This window comes from Cupressus sempervirens, chromosome 3 (assembly GCF_028749045.1).
Source record: "Cupressus sempervirens isolate cs-2001-9-10 chromosome 3, ASM2874904v1, whole genome shotgun sequence".
Classification (NCBI taxonomy): Eukaryota; Viridiplantae; Streptophyta; class Pinopsida; order Cupressales; family Cupressaceae; genus Cupressus; species Cupressus sempervirens.
Genome location: NC_143120.1, coordinates 691,128,814 through 691,150,974, shown reverse-complemented (window position 1 = coordinate 691,150,974; position 22,161 = coordinate 691,128,814). Strand labels below are relative to the sequence as shown.

Here is a 22,161-nt window from a genome sequence, read left to right as displayed (position 1 = left end):
ATTGTAATTTGACACCAAGACTTGGAAATGTTGCATTTTGGCACCAAAGACAACAAAGTGTGACTCTCGACTCCAAATGTCATTTTCTATACCCTCACTTGGCTCTTATTTATTCAGCCATTGCTTCTAAATCCAAATGCATCTCTCTTGACTAGCTACGATCCTCTAATAATATAATCAATACTGGAATTCAATGGAGCTTCAACACCAAATTTGTAAACAATCGCGGTTTGAGCACAATGATGGCTCTAGAATAAACCATCTTTCAGGCACAATTCACTAGTATAGTTTCAATCAATTCACAGTGCATGATAGCTGAAGGAATTCCCAATTTCTTAAGCACTTCCTTCTACAAAACCCTTTAACAAAAATTCTCACAATTTCACAATTACCAAATGCACAATGGACGATTTAGTTCATTGCATTTGAATGCATTTATAATCTTCAAGACAAATCAGTTGGAAGCTTCAAGTTCACTCTCTGCATAACTTAAATCATGACATCTTTTAAAACATATTTGCTTTTCTTGCCATTCAAATTATAATATTTAGTTGTAATAACTCCATACTAAGGCCCCAAAGGTATTTTGTAATAAAACATGAAATGTACTAGATGTTGCTTTATTATAAATTTTAATATAATTATTAACTTAATTAATAATTACTAATCAATAAATAGCTCATCAAATCCTCCACTCAATCAACTGAAAAATCCTAATTATCACTGCCTGAGTTTGGCCCCTAAATGCCCTACCAAAAATAGCAACATGACATAACTAACTTATTATAAATAGTAAGCCTCTTAGTAAAAGCTCTGACACTGCTAGAAAATTGTGCAAGAGCCCTACTAAAGATAGTAACTCTAACGTACCCAAAATAGACACTATAAATTGTAAGTGTGTTGATCTGATCAAACAAAGACAATCTTAAACATCCCTGACCTCTAGAGTGGAAATTACCACCAACTCTGCCAAATGGACCCTCAGAACCACTCCATTAGCCTATTTGGGTCAAGGAATAGGCTAATCCTCCGAAAGTTGACACTCACAAAAAAGAGGACATTACAAACAAGGAATGGAAATCTGCAAAAGGTCAATGGGACAGATGGAAGGGTGCGGTTTGTGGAAATAGCAAGAGATGACAGTCAGCTTAATTGAGGCTCATTCAAACTGGATGGCAATTAAGGCTTATAGCCTTTCACTTGACACGAAGTATGTTGGAATTCTCATTCATGGACCTACCAAAACTACTGAAAATTGGGAAAAAATTCTTATATTAATGAACAATCTAAATCAACAAAAGTTTGTATTAGGGATGTATGGAAATTGGTGGAGGACTTTAGGAAGTAATATATAGAAGTTGCTGGAGGACTTTAGGAAGCATAAAAGGGTTGTTAAACATCAATAAAACAATTATAGCTCTAGTTCCAAAAGATTACAGAGTTGCACATCCTTCAACGATTACAGGCCAATCTCCTTGTACAATACCACATACAAGGTTATTGCAAATGTACTTGCTAACAGAATAAAGAAGATTTTGAGTTTAATCATTTATGAGTAGTATGGTTTCGTCCTAAGTAGAGATATTTCAGACAACATTATGCTAACAAATGAAGTCATTTTTGTGGCATTCATATGGAGCTAGAGGCTCAAGAGTCTCAATTGAAGGCACTATTTCTCAAGGAGTTCAAGTATTGCTTGGTTGGTGTTATTCCTTGACTGCAGTAAAGAGATGCGTATTTTATGATTATACCTTTGAATATTTATCATGAAATTTATGTAGTTAGTTCATGCCATAAGGAAGAAATAGTGAATCATGTATGCTTATACTATTTACTAATCACTATAAAATGCTTCCAAGACAGATCGAGAAGCATAAGGATGATGAGAGATTGCATTCAAAGGAAGTTAAATTTCGAGAATTCAAGGCAATCTATCAAAGCGATAAACCATTGGAGATGAAGCTGAGACAAAAAATATCTATTACATACAGAGAAAGCTTGATGAGCTGAACAAGAAGGACTTCTTTAGCTCATTAAGATTCAGAGGGAGCTCTTGTGGTAGATAAAGAGCGCCAAGTCCTTTGCAAAGGATCAACAAGCTCATATAGCATTGTAACTGCAAAAGATTCTTGATTGGTCAAGCATTGAAGTCTTCTGTAATTATTGTGATATTTTAGTTGTGAGAATGCAGGCCCCTGATGAGTGGGAGTCTCAGCATTCAGTTGTTCTTGTTATGTACTATAATGAGTTCTTCTATGTGAGAGAAGTTTGAGGTGCAATCCCTCATTAATGACTTCTTCTCTATGATGGAGAAGTTCAAGGTGCAATCCCTTGTTAATGAGTTCTTCTCTAAGAGGGAGAAGTTCTAAGTGCAATCCCTTGTTAATGGTCCTTCTCTTCAAGAGAATTTTGAGGTGAAATCTCCTCTTAATGAGTTCTTCTCTACGAGAGAAGTTTGAAGTGAAATCCCTTACTCCAACCTCTGTGAATATGTATGGTGGATCCACCCTCTGGGAGTAGGCATGGTAAAGATGCATTCTTCTCTGGGAAGAGATCTGAGGTGAAAGCCCTCGTTCCACCCTCTCTAAGTGGGTATGGTGGATCCACCTTCTATGAGTAGGCACGGTGGAAGTCATAGGTGAGACTCCATGACTTAGTTTTCTATTTCTTCACACCCTAGGACTAGCCATGGTGAATATCATGCTGAGATAACTATATCATGTTGAGAAAAAATGTGTTGAAAATTTGTTGTTGACACACATGAGTGTAGACATTGTGTTTGTCAAGATGTCGTGGAATCTGCAAATGATATCTTCTTTGCTAAGAGGGAGTGTTGATGTTTGTAGGTGTAGGAGATACACTAAAAATTTGCATTTGTGCTCTCTCATATACATGTTTTTGGAAATATGAAAAGGCATGCAACATGGGAAGAAACATGCATTTGAAAATATGAAGAGACTTTCGGCTATGATATGGAGAGTCTCTCAATTCAGGATATGTATGATTACTTTGTACGAGGAGTGGTGTATTCAATTAGAAGCATTGTTCTCACACCTCTATTGTTTAATAAAAGAGAGATATTTTGGGTGTGGCCGGGATTTTTCCCCTCAAGTTGGAGGATCTTGCCCATGATAAATTGTTGTGTCTTTCTGTGTCTTAGTGTTCTTTATTTTGTTTATCATTGCTTATCTTTATTTTTGGGCAAAACATTAACACTTACTAATGCAAGGGTGAGTCAGAAACAAGCTTAACCATGAGGACAAAACATAGGCAATGAAAATTGTGCAGTACCTTATTTATAGGGCTAGCAGGTAGGCTGTGGGTCTTCTCATATCCTGGGTAAAATGGCACCATTGAAGGACTTTCATGGGTATGACTCGACTTTGAAGAATAATGACATAGTCACACAACCTGCAAAACTTCAATCAATCATTTATGAATAATAACAATATGAAGATCAGCAAATCTTGTACACAAGACAGTTAATAGATAGAGGGCAGATTCAATTAATGGGTCAAAAGGATGTTTCTAATTATAAAATGCGGATGCATTGGATTACATGTATCTTCTCGGTTGTTGTGTGATCACAAGATCTTAGCAGCACAGTTTTTGTCAATTCATTATAGGATATAATTCTATATTAAGACTGCCTACCATATTGAAGATTGATGTACTGGCTCAATCAGCAAGATAGTGCACCATGTTAAGATTAGCTGTATATGTAGAGTGGAGCTTACACATGACCAAGTGCTGAAGGCTGTTTAACACTGCCAATCCTGACATGGCCTCTGACCTTAGGCGCATTCTCTCTGGGCTACTAAACTTCGAATGCCATTGGTGTGACGGTTGCTAGTTGCATTGCTGATATTACTAGGTCAAGAGAAAAGGCATCTGAAGTAATGAATGAATTTGTAGTTGATTATAACTGGACAACCATTGCAAACATGAGTTTTGAAATACAAGTTAGCAAATGTTCAAGCTTCCTTGGAGTTCATTTCGAATTGGGGCTTGTACCTAACACTCCCAAAGAAGATGGTAGTTTAATGTTCCCACTTTAGCAGTTGTCCAGTTGTGTGACCGTTAACCTTTTCTTTTCTTTTCTTTTCTTTTATTTATCCCACATTGCTTGTGTAAAGCGGTCGACCCTATGAAGTAGGAATAAAAGAAGAGCTTGTAGCTATTGTTAGGCAAGGTTGAATATGAGAAGAAATTGGATGCATGATTTACCGATCTGTTCTTGGCATTAGAGGACATCTATCCTCTCTTGTGACATTCTAGACATCATTCCGTTGGGGTTTGGCCTTTGGAATTCATTGCTATCAACTTCATTAACAGGCAACTTGGACGCATTTCTAGCTACAGGCAGATTGGGTGTAATTAGTGAGTTGAAGAGTTTGTTGTGTATTTGATTTTATGATGCTGGGGTAATTAGTGAGTTTGTTTGTATTTAATTTTATTAGTTTGAAAACTAATATTATTTCAATAGTAGTTCAATCTTCAGTTTGCATAAATTCCTTCTTGTTCATGTTATGGGGTTTCAAAATCTATGCAAAAAAATTAAAATCTTTATCAGCAGTTGGTTCAGTTCTTGGGCATTTCCAAGGTGCCCATTACAATGGTATCAGAGCTATAAGTCATGTCATCCTGCGGAGGTCTTATTGGGAATTTGGGACAGCCGGATAAAGGGAAAAGTGTTTGACAAAATGTCAAAACACTAAAATCAGAAGGGCTAAACATTTATGTTTGAGCATGCGACAAGGGCTTTATAATTTCCGCAATACCAGAGCAAGATAAAGTAGGAGTTCAAACTTGTAGAGTGAATAGTCTAGTTCATTTGTGCAAAAGGACATACAATCCAGTCATACAGACACAAAGGAGATATTCTTTGAACAAGACAGCAATATGGGTGATCGAGATGACATGAATACAAGATTAGGTGGAGGCAGGAATACCGGTCCAGATCAGGAGGATGTAATGTTCAGACAATTACTAGGTACATTAGAGGAGGGGCAGCGTATGCAACAGGAGTAGAATAGGCGAATGGATATGATGTTGCAGCTTATGGCTAGACAGATGGGCATCAATATTAATCCAGGTGATGTCAACAAGGAAACAATAACAATGGAGGAAACAACAACAATAGGGGCAATAATAATGGAGGCCGAAGCAACGATGACGGTCCTAAGAATAACATTAATGGTAATAATGGACATGGCAACAATGGGAATGAGGCTGATAACTTTAGACATGTTGCACACCCAGCTCGAATAGCGAGCTCAAGACCTCTTCTACCCACCTTCCCACCCAGAGATCCAATTCAACTAGTTAATGAACCGCAGATTTCCGAGTTACAAGATCAGTTCAGGAGGGACTAGAAGGCTAGTGGACTCGAGTTTCAGGCGGATATTTCCCTCAGAGATTATATGGATTTGAGGATGAGACACATGCCCAAATTAGGAAGGAGAAATCAAAACTTTGAGCTGAGAAAGAAAGTTGGGGAACTTTCTTTACCTTATTATGATGCTTCAGGGAAGATGACCGCAAGAGCTTGGGTGCAGAAGGTAGAAATGTAGTGCCTACCCCTAGTTTACATTTCTGTTATCATTGCCGAACTCTTTTAGACCAATTTTATGCTTGATTATTAGTAGTATTGTTTTGAGATTATCATATATTGTTTCACATTCAGTTGATTTTATGATGAGATTACTTGGTACTCTATACTTCATGTATGCATGATGATTATTCAGTGATTTCAGTTATTGATAATGATTAGTTAGATGGATTATTATGTGTCTTTTTATGGATGGTTGTTTCTTTATGATGGATGGTTTCATTTATTGTATTGTACTTTGTATCATGGATCCGAAAAGGATAATGTAATCTAGTTTTATAAATGTATATTCTTTTAGCCTTTCATACCCTGTGACATGTACAATGGATGATTGAGCATTCTAAATTTTATTGTCAATTGGCATTCGGAACAAATATATATTATTTAAATGGACTTTGGACTTTTAATGATTCTTTCATGTGGATGTGTTATTTATTAGACTTAGTATTAATTAAAAATTAAATGTGACTCAACGTCTTGGGATCCTTAAGGAATGTAATTTTTTATGTTTGCTTGTGTATGATTGTATGTTATTGCTTCCACTACTTTATATTTGATGTGTATGTTATTCTTTCTTTAAAAAAAAAAATGTTTGGCAAACTTAATCAAAACTTTAGGTTAATTCTTTTGGATCCCTTAGCGGGGCGTTACATCTGGTATCAGAGCCCGAGTTTCTACATCAGGAGCTCTGGGTATATTGGAACGCCACTAGTTGAAACTAAAACAAACTTTAAACTATTATGTATATCTTTTTCAAATTGAAACTTGAACTAGTTGAACTAGAAACAAAACTTAAACATTTAGTTGCATATTTTCAAACTTGAACTTTTAGACTTCAAAATTGAATTATACGTAAACCTAAAAATAGGCAAAACTAAAAATTGAAACTTATTCTGTTTTCAAAACATGTGTCTTTTATATATGCTTATAGTAGTATGGTTTATGGTTATTATAGCATCTTGTATGTTTTCCAATGGATTAAGGATGTTGATCCTTTGTTTAGAGTGTTTAGGAGATCTATTTCAGTATTTGTTAAAAGAATGAATGTTGGATCAATATGGTTTTTGGTTTACTATTAAAACAGAATCATATTGCTCTAAGTGACTAAAAGTAGTATGTTATATGGTTATCATAGTACGTTGTTATCTCGGATATTATTGTTGTAGTGTTCTCAAGTGGAGTCATATCCTCCTATGGGGGGAAAGGGTTCAATGGGACCCGCACAGTGAGTTTTTAGCTTTACCATCCTTATAGGCTTCTAGGAGTAAGCCTAAGTCTAAGGGGGGTGGATGTAGTGCCTACCCCTAGTTTACATTTCTATTATCATTGCCGAACTCTTTTAGGCCAGTTTTATGCTTGATTATTAATAGTATTGTTTTGAGATTATCAGATATTGTTTCACATTCAGTTGATTTTATGATGAGATTACTTGGTACTCTATACTTCATGTATGCATGATGATTATTCAGTGATTTCAGTTATTGATGATGATTAGTTAGATGGATTACTATGTGTCTTCTTATAGATGGTTGTATCTTTATGATGGATGGTTGTATCTTTATGATGGATGGTTTCATTTACTGTATTGTACTTTGTATCATAGATCAGAAAAAGATGATGTAGTCTAGTTTTATATGTATATTCTTTTAGCCTTTCATACCCTATTACATGTACAGTGGATGATTGAGCATTCCGAATTTTATTGCCAAGTGGCATTCGGAACAAATGTATATTATTTCAATAGACTTTGGACTTTTAATTATTCTTTTATGTGGATGTGTTATTTATTAGACTTAGTATTAATTAAAAATTAAATGTGACTCAACGTCTTGGGATCCTTAAGGAATGTAATCTGTTATGTTTGCTTATGTATGATTGTATGTTATTGCTTCTGCTACTTTATGTTTGACGTGTATGTTATTCTTTCTTTTAAAAAAAAAATGTTTGGCAGACTTAATCAAAACTTTAGGTTAATTCTTTTGGATCCCTTAGCGGGGCGTTACAAGATACATACTTGCAACTGAATCCTATGCCTAAGGAGGAGGCTATAAAGTATGCGGCTATTCACTTGGATGGACCAGCGCATGAGTGGTGGCACCATGGCATGGCAACCTTGGAGCATAATCAGATCGCATCTTATGAGGAGTTCACTGAGAAGCTCATAAAGAGATTTGATACCAAGGATCCCAAGTTACAGTTTAAGGAGTTGGCACAACTCAAGTAGTGGGGATCAGTTGAGACGTATATCAATGAATTTCAGAGGTTAGCTGTGTTGGTCACAGATATTTCAGAGAGGAGGTTAGTAGTGTTTTTATGGATGGGCTCTCAGAATCCTTGCGAGGTTGGGTCAAGGGCCATGACCTAGCTACATTACAGGAGGCCACTAAAAAGGCTCATGACTTAGCACATTCTTCTTTTAGGAGCATATTTCAGCATAGGGATTCATATATGAAAAAGGACAAGGAGAAGGACAAAAAATGTTTTCACAAGGATGCTCAACCAAAAAGGAATGAGTTGGATAATGACATCCTGAATGAGTTGAGAAAGAAGAAGGTATGTTTTCATTGCAAAGAGCCTTGGGATTTATCTCATAAGTGCCCTCTCAAGGCTAAGGCAAATCAAATGGAGTGTTTCTTAGCAGAGGAGTCACAGTCAGAGAGGGAGTATCAACACTCTGATTCAGATGAGGATAGCACTACAAAGGAGAGTAGCATTCTTGAGAATGAGAAGTCATTGGCATGATTAACGGGGGGTTCAGAAGGCAATCACATTTAAGGTCAGGGGTACTATCCAGGGGAAGAAAGTGATCTCACGCATTGACACCAGTGCTACACATAATTTCATAGATCCACAATTGGTAGCCAAGAGAGGTTTACAGACTGAGGAGCATGTCGAGTTTTAAGTCATGGTAGCTAATGGTGACAAATTATCATGCACTTGGAAGATATCTAATCTTCACATCAAGTTTGGAGATGGCTATGAGTTGGAGGATGAATTCTATGTAGTAGACATGGGAGACTATGATGTCATCCTTGGCATGACATGGATGGCCTCGCTAGTCGAGTTCACACTCAACCTAGCAAAATTGGAGATGAGGTTACAGCATGTGGGGAGAACTGTTGTACTTAGAGGACTTTCAGATGGGAGTTGCAGAGTAGTCTCCCTAAGGAGAACGCAGAGACTTTTTCGACATAATAACATAGAGTGGGCAGCAAAATGTTTCACTATGCCAGCTTCACAGAAGCCACAGGTGAAGAGTCATCCACCAAATATCCAGGAGATACTTGACAGGCACACTAAGGTATTTGGCGAGATTCTGCATGGAGTTCCTCTTGACAGGGGGATAGAGCATGTTATTGAGCTTGAGAAGGGAGCCAAACCAGTTATGATTACTCCCTATTGTCATCCTAAGAAGCACAAAGATGAGATAAAGAAGGCAATTAAGGAGTTGTTGAAGATGGGGCATATCAAGCCTAGTGAGAGCCCCTTTGCTTTAGCAGTAGTAGTGGTAAAGAAGAAGGATGGGACGATGTGCATGTGCATCGATTAAAGGGCATTAAATAAGAAGACCATTAAGAATAGATATCCCATCCCACAGATAGATGAACTGATTGATGAATTGCATAGTGCATGTTTTTTTATGAAGATTGATTTACAGTCAGGGTATCATCAAATTAGGATGAGGGAAGAGGACATTGAGAAGACAGCTTTTCGATGTCACTATGGCCACTTCGAGTTTTTGGTTATGCCATTTGGGCTAACCAATGCCCCTGCTACATTCTAGAGTTGCATGAATCAGGTATTCAAGGGGCAACTTAGGAGATTTGTCCTGACTTTCTTTGATGACATTTTAGTCTTCAGTAAGACTTGGGAGGAGCATTTACAACATCTTGAGATGGTGTTATCCATTTTGGAGAAAGAGTCACTATATGCCAAGGACTCTAAGTGTGAGTTTGGGTTGACTTAGCTACTATACCTTGAGCATATCATTAACGCAGATGGAGTTCGGGTAGATCCCGAAAAGATTAGAGCTATTGTTGATTGGCCTACTCCCATGAACCTTATACAACTTAAGGGGTTCTTTGGTCTCTGCAAGTTTTATAGGAGATTTGTTAAGGTTTTTCAACAGATCATTGCACTCTTGATAGACCTTACCAGGAAAGGGGCCTTCGCATGGTCAGCGGCAGCTCAGAGAAGCTTCGATCATTTCAAGATGGTGATGTCATCATGTCCAATACTAGCTCTATCGGACTTCACGAAGCCATTTGAGCTTCATTGTGATGTGTCAAGAGATGGGATTGGGGCAGTCTTGATGCAGGAGAAGCATCCCATTGTTTTTGAGAGCAAGAAGCTCCATGGAGTGGAGAGGAGCTATTCCATCTATGATCGGGAGATGTTGGCTATTATGCATGCATTGGCCAAGTTTCGGCCCTACCTAGTTGGGGGGAAGTTTGTTATCAAGATTGATCACAACAACATCAAATACTTCATAAGCCAACATGATTTGAATGATGGACAACAGAAGTGGATTACGAAGTTGCAGGCACCATACAAGATGATCGTTATGTGGAGATGGACGAATTGATCAAGTTCCAGGGTAGGATATATTTGATTCCTTCATCACAATTTAGGGAGGTAATACTGAAGGCATTTCATGATGCAACTACAGCTGGACATTCAAGGGTTTTAAAGACCTACATGCAGATCTATGAGCAATTCATATGGAAAGGGCTCAAGGATGATGTTCAGAAGCATGTCAGGGAGTGTGCAGTTTGTCAGCAAAATAAGGAAGCACACACATATCCTGCAGAGTTGTTACAACATTTGCCCATTCTGGATAGGAAATGGGAAAGTATTTCTATGGACTTCATCATCAGGTACCACGAGTATAGGGGAGAGATTGCATCTATGTGGTAGTTGACCGGCTGACAAAGTTTTCTCACTTCTTTGCTATTCCATCCACCTACACAATAGCACAGGTGGCCGTTCTTTTCTTCGGAGAGATATTCAAGTTACATGGGCTACCTAGTTTCATTGTCAATGACCGGGATAGTAAATTTATGAGTGTTTTTTGGCAGGAATTGTTTGGATTGTGCAACACAAATCTTACACCTAGCACTAGTTATCATTCGCAAACAAATGGGCAGATGGAGATTGTGAATAAATGGGTGGAAGGATATCTGAGGAACTATGTGACTGCACAATAGAGAGCTTGGGTCAAATGACTACATATAGGAGAGTACTATTATAACACCAGTTATCATATGTCCATCAAGATGACTCCATTCATGGCACTGTATGGTTATGAAGCACCTAGCTTCATGGATCTAGTTTTGAGGGATAGTAAAGTGCCCAAAGCCAAAGACTTCTTGCAGGATAGTCAGGATATTTTTAGGGCGCTCAGGGAGAATATCCAATAGGCCCAGAATCAGCAAAAATTGTATGTTGATCAGCACCGGATAGAGTGCAGCTTTGAGGTTGGGGATATGGTTTACTTGAGGCTACAACCATATAGATAGCCATCACTCAAGAAGAACGAAGCAGAGAAGTTGAAGCCTAGGTTTTATGGTCCCTACAAAGTGATTCGCAAGGTGGGCGAGGTTGCCTACGAGATTGAGCTTCCAGAGAGCAGTCGGGTGCATAACGTGTTTCATGTGTCAAGGCTTAGGAAAGCCATCGATCAAAGAGTTGTGCCTTCTACAAATTTGCCACCATTAGATGAGGAAGGGAAGTTCGTATTGATTCCTAAAGCTATTCTGGATACCAGGGAAAGGACTGCGAAAGAGGATGATTAAAGAATATTTAGTCAAATGGAGACACCTACTAGAGGAAGATGCTACTTGGGAGAGTGAGTAGGGGCTATAGCAAACAGGATTGAGATTGCTTGAGGTCAACCAATTCCAAGGAGGGCGGACTGTAATGTTCCAAAACTTTAGCAGTTGTCCAGTTGTGTGACCGTTAGCCTTTTCTTTTATTTTATTTATCCCACATTGCTTGTGTAAAGTGGTCGACCCTATGAAGTAGGAATAAAAAGAGAGTTTGTAACTATTGTTAAGCAAGGTTGAATATGAGAAGAAATTGGACACATGATTTACAGATCTATTCTTGGCATTAGAGAACGTCTATCCTCTCTTGTGACATTCTAGACGTCATTCCCTTGGGGTTTGGCCTTTGGAATTCATTGCTATCAACTTCATTAACAAGCAGCTAGGGCGCATTTCCAGCTACAAGCAGATTGGGTGTAATTAGTGAGTTGAAAAGTTTGTTATGTATTTGATTTTATGATGCTGGGGTAATTAGTGAGTTTGCTTGTATTTAATTCTATTAGTTTGAAAACTAATATTATTTCAGCAGTAGTTCAATCTTCAATTTGCATAAATTCCTTCTTCTTCATGTTATGTGGTTTCAAAATCTATGCAAAAAACATTAAAATATTTTTCAGCAGTTGGTTCAGTTCTTGGGCATTTCCAGGGTGCCCATTACAGATAGGGAGGGGACTGAAGAGCCAGGTCCTTCCACTGAAGGAATAAAGAAGGGGAATGAATTATTCAGAACTGGAGCGCTTTGCAACAGCCTCAACACCTTTAATGCATTTCTGTACTCGGAGGATAACTGGATGAGCAATAAAAGTGGAAACAGACTGATGAATGTTGCCAGAGGTTTGGCTATATTTTCGAGCATCTGACATAATATGATCCTATCATATGTAAAAATGGCCAAAGCCCTGTCTACTATGTGACACTTTGCTTTGCATAATATAGAGAGGTAACCCCGTACTGGTAGCACCTACTTATCAAAAGAAAAGAAAAATGTGGATGATTTCGATAAAAATACAGGCTAAACTTCTGAAATGGAAGTGAATATCTGATCTTACACCAATTAAAAGTTCTCTGTTCAGCAAGATGAGCAATAATTTTCCGAAAAGCATCCACAGACATCTTGTAATGATCAAGGGAAACAATTTAAACTGCAAAAGAATAATGTCACCAAAAGTTTACAGGGGTAATAAGATTGAAGAATGTTGAAGGTACCAAATATGTCATAATGATGATTTTTTAGTCATTCAATCAATTCAAAGGTGCACATTTTTAAAAATATCAAAGCTTGAGATGGTGTAGGAAGGCAATTTAATTTTTGGAATTTTCAGCAACAGAGCAGAAGACAGGAGGCTGAGAAAGCCATACACAGCATTCTAAATTTTTTAAAAAGTATGGAACCTAATATAAATATATGGAGACAACATTGCTGAGAAAGACAGCACAAGCATGGTGTAGCTTGAAAGGCAAATCCTCAAAATACAACACCTGAAAAAAAATAGAAAGAGAAAAGATTTTCACAATCCCTCTTCAAAGAGTAAAGTTCGTGTTGACAGCAGTGAAATTAACAATTTTCAGATTTCCCAAATACTAAAGAAGGGATGTTAAAGAAATATGATTAAGTCTACAGATGACCAAAGCGGATCAATAGAAATCAAGAATAACAGAAAGTTAAACGTCTAATCATGAGTTCTAAGGAAGAAATCCTCCAACAGTTAGAAATTTAAAACGCGTCTAAGGCAAAATCTAGATACAAAATAGAACCAAAAAGAAAATGAAGATCTATACAATATCAAAAAAATTGACAACTATGAATACAATGCAAGTTCTGAATAAAATTTCTCAAAAGCACAGCGAAATGGGATTGTCCACGGCATCAAAGTTTGACAGAACAGTCAGAATAACAAAAACATATTTAAATGCATTTTCATGGGCACACTATGAGGTCACTATACACTAGCTAAGCTAGCCGTGCTGATAAATATTAGGAATAACTTAACATCCATAAATGAAATTGGGAATCCCACTAGAATTCGGCATCCATAAATATTGTCCAAGGCCACACCCTTGAGCACCTAGTTAGATGTGAACGAACACTGAATTTTCATTGACTTTCATCAAGGAATCATGGGTGACTTTCATGCGTAGCCTTTCAAATTGGAGTGAGTGACCTTGAACCACATTCTTAATACTCCAAGTGAAAATCAAGGATTATGCTCGAAGCTATCTCTCAACAGCTATTTTGTGTATAACAGGAGACTTTGAATCCGGTTCAAGGTCTTAGGAATACCTTCATATCCATCGCACAATAACCCCTTCGGCTATTCAATTCCCATTACCTTATCATCTCAGCAAATCCATTATTACTTTCTAACCGAGTTGCCTTGTGATCATACAACATATATGCGTTGTGATCATACAACATAGTTTTGAATGATCAATTTATATTTAGCCACATTCTCTGTAGGAATTTAGACAAGAAGGACAAATGAAGAAATAAAACCCCAAGCTAAATATAGATTTGAAAAATCGATACTGAGATTTTCAATAGTTGTTTGAATTTATTTCTTTTAGAAACCAGGAACTAAGATGTACAACTATTATATCTATAATCAAGCCCGGTACGTGTCCCATGTCATGAATGCTTTTAACCCAACAATTTTATATGTAAGTGGGTGACTTGCAGGGGAGCGTACGTAACGCTGAACATAATTTGGGAACGAAGAGTACCTTCTTTTTAGACGGAGGTTGATCCAATCCCAAATCTTCAGACAAGTTTAGGCTACTGTTAAGCTCATTTCTGGCTTGAATCTTTCCTGAGATCTTATATACTGGAAAGGGATTTCCCTTGTATTTGGGAAGCTTAAAACCAGTCCAAGAACCGTGCAAAGAAAGATTTGAGGATAAAAATGTGGCGTAATTTGTCGAAATGACAATTGGGTGTGTGGGCATAACGAAGCCCATCCTGCTCTCTGGAGTATCTGGTGGGTTGAGAAGCTTGAAGAGTACAAACATGGGGTAGCCATGTCTTAGTTAAAAATTGTCAAGATGTTGGGTTCATGCCCACCACATGTTATTAGTCCAACGGATTGATTCTTGTGATCTTTGTTTGAGATATATCCTTGTAATTTATTTCGAGTTCTCTCTTAAGCTTATGTGGACACTTTGGGGACACCTTGATTTGAACCAGATTTTCGTTGCTTTTGCCTCGAAACAAATTACCTAACTAGCAGTTGCCCCTAATTTTTGGCGCAGGGTGGGTAGCGGGGATTGGTAGCGTTAAAAATATTTCTTAGGACATTGGAAAGGGGTGAATACATTTAGAACAAGGGGTGCATGTGCCAAAATTCCTATCTTGATGATTTTATGGTAGATTGAAGTAGATTTTCGTTAAAATATAATATATTTAATTTAATAAAATAACAAATAAATAATAATGAAAAAAAATAACATTATAGTGCTAAACTAAATTAAATTACGAGTATAGTAACTATATTATTAAATTATATAACTGCAATGATGTATATTAATTAAAATAGTAAAAAAATATATAAATAAACATTATAGTATCATGCTAAATTAAAATTAGATGACATCTTAAAGAACATTTATCATACTAAAGATATTTATCAACTAATTATATATGAGATATAGATAAAATTGTATAATTTTAAAAAAAAAGAGTTAAATTGATTAATTTCAATTATTAAATTGTTTGATATATATTGTTTAAGCAATAAATTCATCCAATTGAAGAAGCTGGACAATATTCTTAAGTTTAAATCCAATGCATAAAAATAAATAAACATAAATTAATTTAAAAATAACATTTATGCTTTAAAAAAACCAAACACACTTATAATAAATAAAGTTGATAATATACCAAGCTAAACAATTTGAACTTTATTAAAATTGATACAAAATTAATATTATGTATTTTAAAGTATAAACTAAAAATATCAATATAGTAAAAATTATATATGTTAAATAAATGTATAATCTAATAAAATTATATATAAAAATAAAAAATAAAAGAAAATCTATTAAAAGCATTGGTTTAGATAGGTAAAAATAAAAATAATTAAATTCTAATTTAAACTTATATACAAATTAAAATTAAAATTAATATGAAATTAAATTATATAAAAAATATTTTTTGAAAATTGACAATTTAATAGAGTTAAAATATCTATATTTGATTAAAATATCTATATTTGAATAACATTTTACAAATTACAAAGATAAACATCAATTAAAATTGATTGTCTTTTTTTTTTTTTAAAGTTTATCCACTTGTCACAAATGTGGAAAAGATAAAATTGAAAGTAATGCATTCATTAATAGAGGTGTTAGAAAAATGATTATTGTAAAAAAAAGTTTATCCACTTGTCACAAGAAAAGATAAAGTTGCAATTAATGCTTGCATTAATAGAGGTGTCGGAAAAAATAGTTGTATTTTTGTTGAAGAAAATTAAATTTTTTCATTGCCTTTTTCATCATGAGCCAATAAAGTTTTAAAAAAATTGTATTTTTGAATTTCTTAAAAATATGCAAATTAATAAACCTTTTGCAAACATTAGTATATCAATGAAATTTTTAGATTATAGAACTAATATGGAACTTGGTGATTCCATTAGTTTCTGCCAAGGGCAAGAACTAATAATAATAGAAAAGTAATATTTGAAGTGTTATAAACAAATTTATAGTTTTGATTGAAAATATCATAAATTAATCTATGCATAATCTATTAATCAAATAAAGTACTTATCTAACATAAAAATTAATCTATGCATAATCTATTAATCAAATAAAGTATTTATCTAACATAAAACTAATAATGTTGATAGTACTTATAAATTAAATATAATTTTTCTTAAAATTAGAAGTAAAGTTTTTTAAAATATAAAAGGTCAATTTAGAAAATTAACAGTTCAGACATCCCAACATATCCTAACATATCCACAACATCCCAACATATCCACAACACCCATTGGAAGTATTGTTGTTAATAAGAGTATAACACGAGTTAGAAGTATTGTTATTAATAGAAGTATGAGCATTATATATGGTATGTAAAATTGTTGTATAGATGATTAAGAAGATGAAATTGGAAAGGGTGAAATAGAATAGAAGTGGAGGTAAAGGTATGTTTTATAGTAGAAGGAAGGTAGGTGTATTATAGAAAAATAATATTTTGTTTGTATTATATATAAGGGTGTCAAAAAAAGATACAACAGTGTCAATAGAAAGTATTAAAAAGGAGGCTCGACCTCACCACAAAATCAAAGTATAACTGAGTATATTACAGTACATAGAAGAAAGAGAAACTAATGTAAGACATCATAGTGGGTGTCTACTTAAGCAGTCCACCCCAAAGATCTCTCTATCCACACAACACTCTTTTGCTCATGGATATGAGTTAGCATGAAGATCTTGTCCTTCTTGGACTTGAGGTTCCTCTTGATTTCCTAATGGAGTCTCTTGCAGGTCCTCTCAAACATCCAGAGGTCATCAAAGTTACTCCTCCATTCATACCCATGCTTTAGCTCATAAACAAAGAAGGTGGCATGCCCATCTTCAGGAATCTTTTAAGTTTGTCCTTCTCTATCATCATCGTAGTGTGCACTTGCATAAAAAATTTAAAATAAGTGAGTTTTCTAAAAGACTCCGTAAGAACCCTGGAGTTGTTCTAAAACCTTTGCTCATTCCTGCATTTTCAAATCTGCTAGAGAATGTTAGAAGAGAGAATATTCCAAAAAAAAATAGAAATATTTTTTAATACCATTAATATTCCCAGTGATAATTTCAGGAATATTCACATGCATAGGGTAAGTGATACCAAACAATCCCCAAATTTCTTTAGCAAAAACACACTAAAAGAGAATGTGTCTTCCAGATTCAAGAAGTCTGTAAAGTCTACAATGGTCATTCATAGAATTATCCTTTCTAATAGGGAGCCTGTCAAGAATAGCCGACAACTTTAAGCATTTAATTTTTGGTTCAATAGCTCCTTTCCAAAGAATATTAAAAATAAATAAATCAAATTGTTATTATCAAGAGATGAGTACCAAACAAAATTAACATGATCAAGGATGGTCTTATTGAGACCAATGATATTGTAAATATTTTTAGCCTTGATTTTTGAAGTAATAACACCATTAGGCCATTTGCATTCCAAATATCTATGAGAGTCCACATGACATTTAGTGGAAAAATCTTTAACAGCTTTAAGGATCATATTATAGGTATTTTTTATAGAGACCAAGATATAAAATTTGTTTCTAATATCCTCCCAGCTAATAATCTTATCGTGCTCAAAGAGATCAATTAATTGAGATATCCCCAAATTGGACCAGTGTTGAGCATAGCAGCCTTGGGAAAGGGCAAGGGATTTTTTATTTTTTAAAGGACACATGACAACGAGTAATCCATTGTATTATAGCTTGAGCATTTTTTTTGCCTACTTACCTTCCTTTCACTAATATTATCTTTACACCAAAGAAAAATATTTAAATTATTATTTATCTAAATATCATTTTAGATTTACATTCAGCATAATTTTTTATATTCTAAGATAAATGAATATAAAATATTTTTAAAAAAATAAAAATAAATTATAGATAAGAAACCAAAACTAAGGGATTGGTCCAAGAACAAAAGAAGATTTGCAGTTGAGATTATAGACCCTCATCAATAGCACATTAGCAATGAATAAATAGTTGCAAATCCACTGGCAAGCACAACCCAAACAAGATAAACCTGATCTCATCACTTACAAATCAAAAATATTAACCATAGAAGAAGAGGAAGACAATATCTAAGTCCTCTGATACCTTTTAAAAACCTATTAACCGATCTATAGTGATAATAATTAAGTAGTAATAAATTGTAACAACTATTTAAGGTCTTACTATTTACCATAATTAGAGTAATGTTTTTGTGATACAGAACATTCATAATATATTTTATAAAAAGTTTAAGCGACCATGTAGGAAAATCTAATAAACCATATTCCAGAAAGTTTCAAAATACTAGTAAACTAAAAAAAAATTATTCTCATTCAATCATTGAAGATGGGCCACCATATAATCCTTAGCACTAAAATAAAAATAAGCATCAACACTTTTTCCAATCCTTGGGTTCGAACAACAACATCTTAGTCCAATCTTCAATAAGGAACTTAAAAAATTTCCTTAGTGGTTTCATCTTCCTCTTTGTTATCCTCATTTTCTTGTTGCAAAAGGAACAACATGGACATCAAAGAGTGCATGATTCTAACAACAAAGTGTGTCAGTATGTTGAAGTTTATGTCTAGATTCTACAACTCATGTTTCATTTTATTCATCTCCTTACCATAATTGACACCCAAATCACAACATCCTTATCCTTGAGCCTTTGTCTTTGTAATGTCCTCATCTTTTAGCAACTGAGTGGAGTTATTAGCCTTTACATTCTCCAAAGGCTAAGTGAAGAAATAAGGAGAAATTGACTAAATTAATTTATTATAAAGTCATTAAATAAATTAAAATTAAAAGGAGACTTTATATTTAATTAATTTAATTTTCTAGAAGCACAATTAATGATTGTATTGCAAGGGAGAACCTTCTAGAGAGTACATTAATTATTGGAAGGGGAAAGCCTCTAGTAATTTAATTCTCTAGAAGCACAATTAATTATTGTATTGCAAGGGAGAAGCCTCTAGAGAGTGCATTAATTATTGGAAAGGGGGAAGCTTCTAGAGAATGCAACTAATTAATATTTTACTTCCTTCTAGAAGGGTGAAGGAAAAGAATAAATAGGGGTGAGAGCCTCATTATTTAACATCAAATTATTGTGAATGGCATTTGATAAGAACTTGGGTGTGTGAGTTACAGATTTGTTCTAGGAATTAGAGGATGTCTATCCTCTCTTCTGACATTCTAGACGTCATTCCCTTGGGGTCTGGCCTTTGGAATTCATTGCTATCAACTCATTAACAAGCAGCTTGGACACATTTCTGACTACAGGTAGGTTGGGTGTAATTAGTGAGTTGAAGAGTTTGTTATGTACTTGATCTTATGATGCCGGAGTAATTAGTGAGTTTGATATATATATATAAATTTTGTTAGTTTGAGAACTGATATAGTTTCAGTCATAGTTCAATCTTCAGTTTGCATAAAATTCCTTCTTGTACATGTTATGTGGTTTCAAAATCTATGCAAAAATATTAAAATCTTTATCAGTAGTTGGTTCAGTTCATGGGCATTCCCAAGGTGCCCATTACAATGGTATCAAAGAAGTTTCTTGTCATCTTGTGGGGTAGGAAACTATTAATTATTGTCAGATTTTCTATTGCATTTGGAGTGACCAGTACTCTAGTACTTTCTAGCCATGAACAAACATAGGAGGACTTGTACTTGGTGGAGTAATGAGGAAGTTAGATGAAGATGAATGCTTTGCAAGAGAGTATGGAGAAACTTCATCAACAGAAATTGAGGGAGAACTTTTTAGATCCAGAGACAATTGAAAGTGCAGTGAGGTATATGGTTTCTTCTTTTAGAAGGCAGAGATCGAGGTTACAAAGAAGCAAGTTTGAGTTTTTTGTGACAAGAGTCCCTGATGCAAATGTACCTATATTTAGTACGACATCTACTAGTCTTATCTGCAATGTTGACGATGGACTTACTTCACAGGGACATGTGGTTGTGTCAATGGTAGCAAAGGATAGCAGCACTGAGCTTCAACAGGTTGAGACTCCTTGAGCTTTTGTTATAGTTAGTACAGAGATAGTTGATGTAGTTGTTACCACTAATACTTGCAACTCTCTCAAGGACAAGATTATTACTGGAGATTTGTATTTGAGATCTCATGGTGTTGCTATAGTGTAGGAGGTAGTTGCTTCCTCAGGTGGGATCAAGAAACGTATAGAGCCACCCAACTATGATGTTGGTGGTGTGGGTGTTTCAATGGAATCAGTAGATGTGGGTTTATGCTCTAGTATTATTGATTCACAATCTGGTGTTGAGTCATGTGTGTAGAGTCAGGAGTCCACATATGAGGCTTTGTTAGGGGATGGTGATGCAACAATAGTGAGATTAGGAGAATGTGAGGATATTTTCATATCAGCAGCCACTTATGTGTCAGTTGAACCATCCAACAAGGAGTTTAGCAATATGCATGCAATTGTTGATATGTGTTCTAATGATGGTGCACATGTTGATGATTATGAGTTTTCATTAACTATAGATTCGGTTTGGTTTTTTCGTTGCAGTCCTTAGTGTTGTTCCTATGTCTATATATTTCGATGTGGTTACACCTATTGTTGATACAGTTAGCATGAGTGCATATGTTTCGCCCATAGCTAAAAAAATTTCAATACATGTTGGTGATGATCAGGATTCCAGTCCAATATAAATTATGTGGGTGGATACAGGGAAGAAGAGGTTTCATAGATCTTCTATGGAGTTGCCTTTTGGTGGCATTCTAACTTCTACATCATCAGCACAAGTTTTGGGTGCTAGGTTGTAGGACGTGGTTGGTCTTGATGATGCTGGTTTGCAGTTGGTTTAATGTCCACAGGGATGTCACATACTACTTCATTTGGGATCTAGGTGGAGGTTGGAGTTCATTGTGTTGCTGGATTGCTTGAGGACAAGAAATTTCAAGGAGGGTAGACTATAATCCCCATCTTTTAGCAACTTAGTGGAGTTCTTAGCCTTTACGTTCTCCAAAGGCTAAGTGAAGAAATAAGGAGAAATTGATTAAATTAATTTTGTATAAAGTCATTAAATAAATTAAAGTTAAAGGTGACTTTATATTTAATTAATTAATTTTTTAAGAATCACAATTAATTATTGTATTGCAAGGAGAAGCTTCTAGACAGTGCATTAATTATTGGAAAGGGGGAAGCCTCTAGTAATTTAATTTTCTAAAAGAACAATTAATCATTGTATTGCAAGGGAGAAGTTTCTAGATAGTACATTAATTATTGGAAGGGCGAAGCTTCTAATAAATGCAATTAATTAATATTTTATTTCCTTCTAGAAGGGTGAAGGAAAAGTATAAATAAAGGTGGGAGCTTCATTGTTTAGCATCAAATTATTGTGAACGACATTTGATAAGAACTTGGATGTGTGAGTTACAGATTTGTTCTTGGCATTAGAGGATGTTTATCCTCTCTTGTGACATTCTAGACATCATTCCCTTGGGGTTTGGCCTTTGGAATTCATTGTTATCAACTCATTAACAGGCAACTTGGACACATTTTTGGATACAAGGGTGTAATTAGTGAGTTGAAGAGTTTGTTATGTATTTGATCTTATGATGCTAGAGTAAATAGTGAGTATTCAATGTATTTAATTTTATTAGTTTGAGAACTAATATTATTTCAGCAGTAGTTCAATCTTCAGTTTGCATAAACTTCCTTCTTGTACATGTTATGTGGTTTCAAAATCTATGCAAGAAACATTAATTTTTTTATCAGTAATTGGTTTAGTTCTTGGGCATTTCTAGGGTGCCCATTACAGTCTCCACCAAATCATCCTAGTTTGCAATTACATTTTTACCTTTTTCATGCGGTGAGAGAGGAGAGGAAATATTTTTCTATAGGAGATCCCTCCTTTCTATCAAAATTATGGTTATCTTAAGCCTCCTTTAGTTCTTCTATCTTGATGCTAGTAGAAACATGGATGGAGCTGCTACTATTTTGAATATTCAACTCTAATCTAGGATTACTCTCAGTCTTCATGGTCTCAT

The 22,161-nt window shown here is 35.1% G+C and overlaps 1 protein-coding gene across 1 annotated transcript in view; it reads right to left on the bottom strand.

Moving 5' to 3' along the window:
- The window catches only part of ABCD2 (ABC transporter family protein), an 85,865-nt gene extending 71,329 nt beyond the window's left edge, over positions 1-14,536 (bottom strand). The window contains exon 1 of the mRNA XM_089821482.1: positions 14,158-14,536. Within this exon, the coding sequence (XP_089677608.1) occupies positions 14,158-14,442 (285 nt within the window). The 5' untranslated portion in view covers positions 14,443-14,536. The remainder of the gene's footprint in view (positions 1-14,157) is intronic.
- Positions 14,537-22,161: the final 7,625 nt, after the last annotated feature.